The sequence below is a fragment of the Ptychodera flava genome, chromosome 14, assembly GCF_041260155.1.
Source record: "Ptychodera flava strain L36383 chromosome 14, AS_Pfla_20210202, whole genome shotgun sequence".
NCBI lineage: Eukaryota > Metazoa > Hemichordata > Enteropneusta > Ptychoderidae > Ptychodera > Ptychodera flava.
The window spans coordinates 5,334,684-5,346,765 of record NC_091941.1 but is presented as its reverse complement, the minus strand read 5'-3'; the positions used below and the strand labels follow the sequence as shown (position 1 = coordinate 5,346,765).

Sequence of the window (12,082 nt, the reverse complement as noted above, 5' to 3'; positions counted from 1 at the left end):
GTAAAAAAATTTTCTTTTCATTAAAAAATTTTTTTTTTCGTAAAAACCTTTCCTGTTTTGTGAAAAACATTTTCTTTTTGTAACATCAATTTCTTTTTGTACAATTTATTTTCTTGTTGTAAAACCTATTTTCTTTTGTACAAAACCTTTTATTTTTGTACGAGCCTATTTTCTTTCTGTACAAATCTATTTTCTTGTTGCGTAGAGTAAATGATTTTGCTTTGTTACAGGAGTATAAAGATGTAAAAAATGTCGTTCCATAAAAAGAATTTATTTTGAAGAAGAAAAATCTAAATTAGCCTCAAACTGTGCGTCCAACTCAAAATTGTTTTGGTCGGCCATATGAAAATTGACTATTAAACGACCACTAACAAACACCATTGGTCTAGATGAGTGGTTTGACTATTTTAGTAATTTGTTATCTCTTAAACCTGGGGCTAATTATGATTTTTCTTTATCTGATGAGTTGAAGGATCTTTTAGAAAATACGGATGTTATTCCATTTATGACAGAGGTGGATTATGACATATTAAATGGACCGATTTCAGGTCATGAGATCTTAAAAGCAATTCGTCATCTTAAAAATGGCAAGTCCTCTGGATTTGATGAACTATTAGGAGAATTTTTCAAAGTTTCTGAAACTTACTTGTTGCCATGTTTAATAGTTCTCTTTAACAAACTGTTTGATTCTGGACTGTTCCCAGACGATTGGACCAAAGCAATAATTGTCCTCTACATAAAAAAGGTCAAATAAATGTTGCAGGAAATTATAGAGGCATTTCATTGTTAAGTGTATTCAGTAAAATTTTTACCTCTGTTCTCAACAATCGTTTGACCTTTTGGGCTGAATCTCTTGGTAAAGTTGATGAAACACAAGCTGGCTTTAGGCGTGGTTATTCTACCGTTGATAATATTTTTATTCTCCAAAGTATTGTACAAAAATATCTGACACTTAAACGCGGCAAATTTTATTGTGTTTTCGTCGATTTCTCCAAGGCGTTCGACACAGTAGAAAGACAGAGATTATGGTATGTTTTGCTAAAAGGGGGAATAGGTGGTAAAATGTTTAATATGATTCATGCTATGTATAAAAATGTAAAAGCATGCGTGAGATCCCAGGGTGGACTCACTGATGTTTTTGACTGTCCAATAGGAGTTCGTCAAGGGTGCATGTTAAGCCCCTTTCTGTTTTCTTTTTTTATAAATGAGTTGCCAAATGAGCTCCACAGAAATGAGTTACGTGGTGTACAACTTACTCCAGATTTAATAGAAATCTTTTGCCTTTTATTTGCAGATGATGTCACACTTTTTTCTGAAAATTATTGTTTTCAAATCTGGGGGTCATTTGTCCAAATCAGAAAAGTGGTATTTTAACGGAAAGCCTGTTGAAGTAGTTTCTTATTACAAATATCTTGGTATTTTACTCTCATGTCGATTGCAATGGTCCATGGCAACTAAAACTATTGCTCAACAGGCAAAAAAATCATTCTTAAATATTGTCAAAACAAAAAAAAAGATGGGTATGTTCCCTTATGATGTTTATTTTAAAGTGTTTGATACTATGATCCTACCTATATTAACCTACGCGTCTGAGATTTGGGGTTATAAGAAATATGACTGTCTAGAAAGAGTACAGCAGTTTGCTTGTCGTGTATTTTTGGGAGTCTCTGGCAAAGCTCCAAATGTCACTGTGTTGGGAGAATGTGGGAGATATTCTATACATTTATATACTGCTAAACGTTGTGTAAAATACTGGGCAAAACTTGTAAATATGCCAAAGTACAGGTATCCAAGGAAATGCTATGACATGTTGTACAATGTTGAAATGTCTGGAACAAGGAAAAAACGAACATGGGTGCATGAGGTGAAGGAACTTCTGGTGGTATGTAACCTTCAAAATGTATGGGAAAATCAAAGTGTGAACAATATTAAGAGTTTTACTGAAACATTTGTTAAAAATTTTAAAAAAGTTTTGTTTGCAAGTTGGTATAGTGAAATCTGTACTTTGGATAAGTTAACATCATATCGTACTTTCAAGCTTTCTTTAGAGCCTGAGAAATATATTTTTGCTGTTAAAATTCCCTTCCATATGCAAATGCTTGCACGGTTTCGCTGCTTTTCACATAACTTACGTATTGAAAGTGATAGACAACATGGGATTGAAAGAAATCAACGATTGTGCACTTTCTGTGATTCAAACGAAGTAGAGGACGAATATCATTTCCTGTTAGTTTGCTCTCTTTTCCAGAATTTGCGGAGAAAGTATTTACAAATATATTATTTTGAATCGCCATCATCAGAAAAGTTCATTGAATTACTTTCCCAACATAATGATCAAATCTTACAAAGTTTAGCTGCTTTTATATTTCATGCTATGAAATTACGTAACGAGTTAAATGATTTGAATAGTTAATTTATATACTTTGTTTAATTTATTAGATGACACAGATAACATATTTTTGAAATGTACATTCCTTTATTTTTTATTGTTGTATTATGGGCCAAAGGCCTTGGAATACAGAATAAACCAACCTACCTACCTATTTTCTTGTTGCAAACCTTCATTCATTTTGCAAAACCTATGCTTGTATTCCAAAGTGGCTATTCGTATTAGTCACGTGTCACACCTGTTTGTGCTTGTACAACTCACGTTTCTCTTTAAAAACATGTAATTTTTATTCGAAATATCTTCTTTTATATTAATAAAATAGCTTAAACAAGTTTTGTGTTTGTAAAACTTTCATTGTTGTTGGTAAAACCCTATGCTTGTTTTCCAAAACGGCCATTCGTATTGTTCACATAACCTTCTAACTAAAGATCATGGCGCTCTGGTCAAAGGTGCCCTGGTCAATGCTATTTGAAGACGCCAGGAGTAGAATAGCCCACCAGTCGCTCAGAATTTTTGTGTTTTTGACTTTTAAACCAAGATTTTCAACTTATTGAGTCATTATTTGTCTCCTATTTGTATTATCTGTTTTTATCTACGTTGCGGGTATGGTTTGGTCAGGTCACGTGATCGAGGGACTTCGGTTTGGAGAATGACGCGTACGGTCACTCCCACCTACAGTAGACTGGCTTACACCCCCACGACCTACACGCCAGCCTATCACCTAGCGCCTCTGAGGACAACGCGACATTGCACATTTATACGATATCGGATATGTATCGTCTAGTATCGATGCTAGAAAATATCGATCTTTATAGCAGTCTAGTATAGTTTAATATGATCGTTTAGAACTCTTTACATAATACGATACATAATTAATATTGATACTATCCGATACTATCATCTAGTATCGTCTAATTATTCAAACTAGACAATACTTAAGGGAGCCGTTATTATTTACGGCCGGGGCTCGGAGGAATGTGGGGGGGGTCACTCAAAAAATTGAAAACTTCAAAGGGGGGGTCACTCAAAATATGGAGAGGAAGAAGGGGGTTACTCAATTTTTGGTACGAAATAAATTGAAACATTTCTCGGATTGCACCATTGCACACATCAATTTCTAAAAATTGCGATACAATGCGAGAGGCTCTCCCCCTTGGGATGTTCCAACAGTTTTACTAGTAAAAAACAAATTGAAAACATCTCTGAGATCGCACCAGACTGTACCATTGCCCCGGACCATTGCACACATCAATTTCTCAAAATTTTCCACACAAAGGGGACACCCCGTCTGACACTTTCCCCTCAGCCTCTCGCGTGTTCTCCCCATGCACTTTCAAATTCTGCTCAGTCAGATATCCTAGTGAAAAAGCCTGTCATGATACCTATCAAAATTAAACAATACTATTAAAGTTGTAAACTGGTTAATAGCGTGAGCTTTTATAAGTATTTTACTGTCACTTTGAATTTCATTTTGTTGGTTTCACCTTTTCCATCCGTCATGAGATAACCGATGATAATCTAGCAGGGTACATAAGGATTGGAAAGGTATTTGCTATTGCTGTATTTTCTGTATTTTTACAAATACATGTATTTGTATTCAACTTTTCTATGTGGGGGGGGGGGGTCGTCAAAATTTCTGAGTAAGAGATGGGTTACTCAAATTCATCATGGTTGGCAGGGGGGTACTCGAAATTTCGGAGTTTCCGATGAAATTACTCCGACCCACGGCTCCCGTATGAAGACTTTGACTGGGTCCCGAGCTGAGGATGTCACACCTCAAAAATATTCGATAGTATTGGAGACCATTGATAGTATCGTCGAAAGCTTCTAACTAGATGATATTTTATGGCGACATCGTCTGGGTTACGACCGTGCACGCGTGTTGTCGCACCTCAAAAATATCCGATAACGTTCATGGCCCCGGTGGTGACACTCTCAGAGAGCATGGGCATCCATGCTCGTTCCACAAAATTTCAAGATACCCCTAATCTGCGATATTTCAACAAAAAAGACCCTCTTAATTTTGGGAAATATGGGACAAAATACGACCCAAAAATACCCCCTTACTCACAAAATCCAGGAGGGGGAGACGTAATATCAGAGTCAGGTCAATGCTGAATTATGATATTGTTTTCACATATATTAACATCTCAGAGTCTGAAAGAAACTGTTAATTTTGGAACAGGAGTGTCAAACTCATAAAATTCATCAGATTTCGAATAGCAGTTTTAAACCAGATCGAAGCATAGGAAACGCACAGTGAAACTTTTGGTGAAGTTTCAGTGTCTGATTGGTATTTCCTGACATATTTCGTGATAGGAAATACAAAAACCTCCCTTCCCTGTGATTTTAGGAACACGCATGGATACCCATTTCCCCCGACAGTGACACCACCGGGGTCATGACACTGATAGGAACCAGTCAAACAGGCAGAGACATATGCAAATCATCTTTTATTCGATTTGCGAACCCGAATCAATAACGCAATAAATGACGAGTTTTGATAACGCTATGTGAGGTTGACTGAAAGTCGTCGACTGTACTTTAAACATAACAAGATAACTGCAGTAACTAATCCCGGCATGCGCCTGAACTATATAGGCGATCCCACGAGCAAGCCAAAATGGTAATGAACTGTGACATGTGACAGATTAGGTGCCTGTCTTTTTTCGATAGCTTGGCCGCGCCGTGGAGGGCGGGTTGCACATGTCTCTGCCTGTTTGACTGATTCCTATTATACTAAGGGACTGGTCAGTTTCTTCGGCCTGGGGGGGGGGGCGGTGGATTATTTTTTGCCGACGTCAAAAAGTGGCTGACCCCCCCCTATTCCAAATTTTGAAAACAGGGTGACCCCCCCTATTCCAAATTTTGAAAACAGGGTGACCCCCCCCCCCGGGCGCGACAAAGGTAAAACAAAAGATGGACATAAATTATATATATATATATATATATATATATATATATATATATATATATATATATATATATATATATTATATTTTACATTTTACATATATTTATATTTTAAATAGTCATTCTATGTTTTAGTGAAATTGTTGACATGTCAGTTGTAAGACAGGAATTTCAAAGTGTCAATCTTAAAGTTTAAATACAGTACATTTTGAATGAGCTGTATTTTGAATGAGCTGTGAATGTATTTCACACTTTCTCTGCTTAACCAGATGTCCTGAACTGTTGTACAGAAATGGATGTCAATCATTAATATCAAAGAGGAAAAGCAGTGAATCAAAAACTTTGATGGGTGTTAAGACTTGCAAACCATCCAATTAAATCTACTGAGGAGCCATAGAGAGCTTTTTTAGCCAAATCCGATGTGTACAGTGTCTGAGAGGACCTTTTCTTGTGTAACATTGAAACCATAAAAGCACAGCTAATAATGACAAAAACTGCCTTTTTTAACTGTTATTTTGTTCATAAAAAAGCATCTTTCTACAGAAAACCTATGAAACAAAGGAAAATAATTGCATCAATGAGAAGGAAAGATATCTTGTCATTTTTCTATCTCTAAAATAAGTCACTGTATCAAATATATATTGTGAAATATTTGTGCATGTTGCTTTCTCATACTGAATTCTCACAGAGAGAACAGAAAAGTATCAGGAATTTGTCATCCTTTTCATATGAAATGCAGATTTCATAATGGTACACTTTCACTTAGCAAACATCAAGATATCTCTGATTTATTAAAGTATGGCGCCCGAAGGGCGCGCCAAAAAATATGAAACATCCTGATATCTCTGATATATATGCCTTGTATATTAAAGTCATGCACCTGAAGGCATGCTGAAAGATGTATGATATACTAAAGTAATGAGCTTGAAGAGCACGCTGAAATATATTGAACATACAGATATCTCTGATGTATGTATGCTTGATATGTTAAAGTTGGGCGTGCTGAAAAATATGACTGATTATTAAAGTTACGCGCCCGAAGGGCGCGCCGAAAAATACAACTGAATGATGAATTTTGTGGCTGACACTAGCATTTTAGGCAATGATGAGCCTGTGTCAAAATTCAAAAACACACTGACCCCCCTATTGGGCATTTCAAAAACATGGTGACCCCCCTATCACCAAAGTCAAAAACAGGGTGACCCCCCCCCCCATGAATCCACCGGCCCCCCCAGGCTGAAGAAACTGACCAGTCCCTAACATATATATCAGTCGACACAGGCCGAGCCCTATGCAATATGGAGAGAAAACGTACAATTATTCTTATTAAACGTACAATTATTCATATTAGCTCTGCACAAGATCAGGCCAGAGAGCAACCCATGTACCAGGAGACTTAAAAGTTATCACGGATTTTTGAATTCTGGCATACTAGAATAATCGAATACTAAAGAAAAAAGATGGGACATCGCGCTTGACGTTTCACAAATGTACGATGAAATGTCACAGTTTTTTACGAAAATCACGTAAAAGCAATATATAGGCCTAAAACCATTCATTGCTAGTTCATGCTATGAGTGAAGGTTTCACATTCTCATCGTACAGTAACACCAAAGTAAAACTTTGAACAGTGAAGACTCTAATTTAAATGAAAAGATGTGTGACTAAATGGAAGTATTTATTATTTACTAAATTTGCCATTATTACATCCATTCCAAAATTTTAGAGATTAAAACGTTAATTTGATGTACTATTTTAACCTTCCAGTATTCCAGATTCGTAAATATGTATCAATCAATAAATTAACAATTAACTGTGTTATACTCAAACAATTTTATAAATGTTTTAACTGAAAATGCGTGACTACCTTTAAATAAGGAAAAAATGAAAAAAAGCATGTAAACACTGTTAATTGTTAATTTATTCATTGATACTTTTTTACGAGTCTAGAATACTGGAAGGTTGGTGATCGGCAGAACAAACTGGAGGGCAATTAACAGATATGGACTGTTTTCTTTGAAATACTACACTCAGATAGCTAGGGTAAAGCAATAGGCACACACTTGACACAGGTAAGGCTTGTATGAGGAAAAAAAATTAATACAAGACATTTATTGATCATATTCACAAATTCTAGACGAAGATTGCTTGCCATACTCACAGTCCCTCCACACAGTCCCTCCACAGTGGAGGGATTGCTTGCCATACTCTGTGCTGCAGCTGGTAAAAGTTTGTTTTAACAGGTGGCATTGTGGGTAATTGTGCTTGCTGACGCCTGCGCACAATGTGCTAGCAACCAAAAACAAAAATGGCGCAGCAGATGGCCGAGCCGAACTGTCTGCACTGGAGTTGTGATGATGTTGCAGACTGGATCGAACAATTAGGTTTTCCTCAGTACAGAGTGAGTAAGCTTCTTCACTGTTTTATCTTACCCGTAAAAAAAAAGAAATATTCACATTATTTTTAAAATCATCGGCCAGGTTGCCAGTGTCAATAATTCATGAATATAACTGGGCCAAGAAGAGTCTGATTTTCATTATTTACAACACGTCGTTTCAACTTTCATGACATTATCGCATTTTTGAGCTTTTATTGTGCCCGAAAGGTTCTCTATCTCCTCTTGACAGTTACATACATTCTAGCCCTAGTCTCAAAAGCCCATATACTTAAGAACAGTAGAAATATGGTACATTTTACTGGATTGTCTAGTGTGCTACTGTACTGTAAGCTGCACTGCAGTACCGTAGATCGAGGGTTTACCTGGGTTTTTGGGTCGGACGTCCCCATCCCCAGGCAAAACCTCGAGCTACAGTACTATTGCAGCTAGCTACTCTATTGCTCAGACATTCTGAAGGTGCAGATGTTGGTTATTTTGAAATCTCAAAAAGGAACATTGAAATTCACATATTTTTCAGTGCTATTGGTGGTCGTTCATGTTGCATGAGCTCAGTGTCATAATATGTAGTTTATTTTTACCACATGTTTTCATGTTAGACAGTCTCAATAAAACACGCATCATCTCCCCACAAATTTGGACTGATCAAAGCTGTAATGTATGTACTTAAACAGTAATCAAGGAAGTGTATAAATAAAATTGACAACACAGTACTTGTACTTAATTATATCTTTGACAGATAAGTACTTCTATTTCCATTATTATTTGTTTATGATAACTGCACAATTGATTAATAAGGAGTCCATCTGATTGACCATCCTGAAAGGGATGTCAATCAGATGGACTATTAAAGCTCTATGAAATAAAAACTTCATGAATTCTTTAAAATGAAAGCAGAATTGGTGGCTGTGGTCGATGCAGAAACATTGTTAAAGTATTGCAATGATCCAAATATCACCAACTTGATTACTTACTAGAAGAAATGTTCTTGTCCAAAGATGTTTCAATTTATCTAGGTATCAACTAATGTTGATGTGTTTTCATTTCCTTTTTGCCGTAGGAATGTTTCACAAGGAACTTGATCAATGGAAGAAAGTTAATCATCATCGACTGTTCACATTTACCTCTTTTAGGAATTACAGATTTTGAACATATGAAGGTAATGAACTTCTGAATCAGTGTTAACCAAGTGAAACTTCAGTGGAAATACAAAGTCAGTAAAGTCTTCAAACAGTGTGATATATAGATATAGATTCTGAAATTGTTTCAGTTTGATGTTATGCAATGAAATTTTTCAATGATATCACATGTAGAATGCTTTCTTAATCTGGGCAGACTTTTAACCAACTTCTTGATGATATTACTTAATATGCTTTTGTTAGGTATACCAATGATAACAACAATCAAGAAACTATTTCATGGGTTGGAAAATGGACAATTTCCCTTGAGCAGAAACAAAGGAAGTTTATTTTCCAATTCTTTTAATTGTGTCAAACTCCCTTTTTAAGTTGAAAGCTGACATTTTCATATGTGTCTTCTACATTACAGCTTATTGCAAGAAGTGTGAGGGAATTACTGGGAATAGAAGATCCCTTCTGGAACAGAAGTATATCACTGCCTCCTAGGGAACCGATGGGAATGTTTTTAGAAGCAAAAAGCATAACAGGACCAAAAGCAGACTCATTAACATATGCAAAGTTTCTCAAAGCAAATTACAAGTGACATCTTGTTTTCTTTGAGATTTAGCTATTGTTGAACCTTTGTAAATATACTTGTAACTTAAATGAATATTTTGTTAGATAAGATCGATATCAGTTTGCTTTAGCTGTAGCTGTAAATTTTCTCCTCAAAAACAACAGATTACATTTGTTATCTTTCCAAATGAGAAGGTAACATGAGTAGATATGCAACAATGTAAATATTTGTTTATAGCATATTGAAACCAAGTATGTTTATGCTATACATGATCAGATGAAAACCAAAGTTTTAGAGTGGCTTGTATCTATTTTCAATGCTATAAATACCCCTGCTGTTCATTTCATAAAGCTAGCTTACACTTGTAGGCTCAAAGAAACCCATAGGGTATAATGTTATATTATTTTATGAACAAAAAGTTACCTGTATTAAAGACCTACAATAATGGCAAAATCACTGAAGCTTAAAATCCGAATAATAATTCAGTAACAAAACAGAAATACAGAATTAAGTCAGAACAATGGTATTGTAGTAGTGGCATAATTATTATGCCAAATGCAGTTATGTTCAAAATTAACTTGTGTCCCATCAAACAGACGAGAGTAAAGATGCAAAATTTGTTTTGTAGATCTTTAGAAAGTTCAAAGCCTGCGTGGCTTACACCTATTGTATTCTGCCCTTTCAGGGTCCAATTCGCTCTAACAATTTTTATGCACATTCTGTAGAGGTCAAGCTGACAATTTGGTAGTGTTGACAAGTTACCCATGTCCAAAAGATTCACTGGACCAAAGTATCATCTGAACAGATGTGTACACAATATTTCACTTTACTTTTTTGCCTTGCCATCTCTTTGTAAATATGAATTTGTATTATTCACAGGGATTTAAATTTTGTATCTACAATTTAACAGTCTGAGAGCACATTTGTTCAGTCATATAAACACTGTATTTAATTTAATATTGTTTCATCTCAATGAAAATAGTCACATGACATGAGACAAATCTATTACATTCAATATTTTGAGCTGTTCACAACAGCAACATCTTCATTGGTGAATAGCATAGTTTAAAATTTTTACTATATTTAATAGATATTATGTCAACATGATTAAATTAAACAGGCAGAAATATGTTGTTTTACCATCTTCAAAAGTTTATATATACTCACAATGCAGTGATTTTAGTGTCAAATACTAACCAATGTAAGAAGCATAACAGTATGTTCTTGTTGGATATGATAAATTCAGCTGACAAACTCATTCATATTGTCAATGACTTCAGTTCATACCAGATGCCTTGAAGTATTTTTGCCCATCAAAGTTCATGACTGTTCATTTTTGCCAAACACATGAATAAATATTGAACCTGGATGCAGACTCCTACTTGGTTGTAATGTGTCTGTTGGTCTGCTGGCTGTGAAGTTGCAGATTGTTTGTCATTGTTGTTGAAGCAGTCTAATAAGATGTATCAACACACTTCAAGAAGTTATTACAATAAATAAATCATTATACACTCTATCTGTTGTGACTGCTGCAAGTAGCTTAGGGAGGGGGAGACTTTCCCCAGTGAAATTTGACCATCATCTACCGTGAACATGATAGTATTTAATTGCCAACCATGGGTTTTACATGGTCAGCAATCACATAACGTGGTATTAAAAGAGTGGTGGAACATGGTCAACATGGTCATGGTCATATGTGGCCTGATGGTCATGGCCAAAACTTGTCTGACCATGGTTTATGACTATTGTCAACAATTATTGCGTATTGACAGCTAGACCATGGTCACCACAGTTTTTGATGGTTGACCATAACTAACATTTTCATCCATAGTATGAGGCCATGGTCAGATCTCAAAGCCCATGGTCATGCAATCATGACACTATAATGAAAGACTACGATCTGTCATGTCCAATCATCATCATGACCATGGTCTAATGCGATACAAAATGTACGCCATGATCAACCATCAAGTTGACCATCAAGGCCAGTGTTTGACAATGCTCTATTTTGTACAGAGCAATGTCAAACATGGTCTGTCATGTCTTGCTATCATAAGACCATTGTGTACCATGAAATAAACATCTTATGATAATGTATGTAGCGTTGAAGTTTATTATTGTCCAAAACACTTAGCAATGGATTTTCAGTCTACATAGAAGAGTGCTATGCTAGAACACTTTTGGATGAAAACAAAAAACATGTCAAATGATTTAAGACACATCGGTGAACTTTTGAAAGTTTTTTCTTATTGACTAATACTTTTTTCATGACCAAGTAATTCTTTGTTTACAGTCCATCTGATACAGTACAATCAGATTATGGAAAAGGCAACATTGGAACCAGAAGTATTGCTTCCAGTTAATCAAGTCTGGCTCCAACTTCTCTTTAGCTCATATTTGGTATTTATATAAATACCAAAAAGAGCTTATATGATGAGTCGGTGGCGTCTGTATGTCTGTATGTGGGTATGTATGTGCGGATGTATGTCCGTCACATACAAAGGTTCCCAAACCGCCACACCTGCCATCTCAGTATTTGGTGTACAGGTAGATGCAGGGGTTTAGATGTGACGTTGTTCAAATGAACATGTCAGTGTCTAAAATGTGCAAATGAGGTAAGAAAAAAGGGGAAATCCTGCAAATGTGCAGGATTGGTAGCATGCCAGTGACTGAAACAGGCTACTCCACTG

At 35.8% G+C, this 12,082-nt stretch overlaps 1 protein-coding gene across 1 annotated transcript; it reads left to right on the top strand.

Annotated features, from left to right (window-relative positions):
* Window positions 1-7,576: 7,576 nt before the first annotated feature.
* On the top strand, window positions 7,577-10,773 carry LOC139149055 (sterile alpha motif domain-containing protein 15-like). The gene is made up of 3 exons (XM_070720576.1): window positions 7,577-7,703; window positions 8,758-8,856; window positions 9,246-10,773. Exons 1-3 carry the CDS (start codon window positions 7,611-7,613, stop codon window positions 9,417-9,419), a joined length of 366 nt encoding a protein of 121 aa, XP_070576677.1. The 5' UTR covers window positions 7,577-7,610; the 3' UTR covers window positions 9,420-10,773.
* The last annotated feature ends 1,309 nt before the right edge of the window (window positions 10,774-12,082 follow it).

What these genes read in the sequence shown, in the direction of transcription:
- LOC139149055 (XM_070720576.1), top strand. Translation starts at nt 7,611, where the DNA reads ATGGCGCAGCAGATGGCCGAGCCGAACTGTCTGCACTGGAGTTGTGAT. An exon ending in TAGGTTTTCCTCAGTACAGA is followed by an intron (nt 7,704 to 8,757) that starts GTGAGTAAGCTT and finishes TTTTTGCCGTAG; the next exon opens with GAATGTTTCACAAGGAACTT. An exon ending in CAGATTTTGAACATATGAAG is followed by an intron (nt 8,857 to 9,245) that starts GTAATGAACTTC and finishes TCTACATTACAG; the next exon opens with CTTATTGCAAGAAGTGTGAG.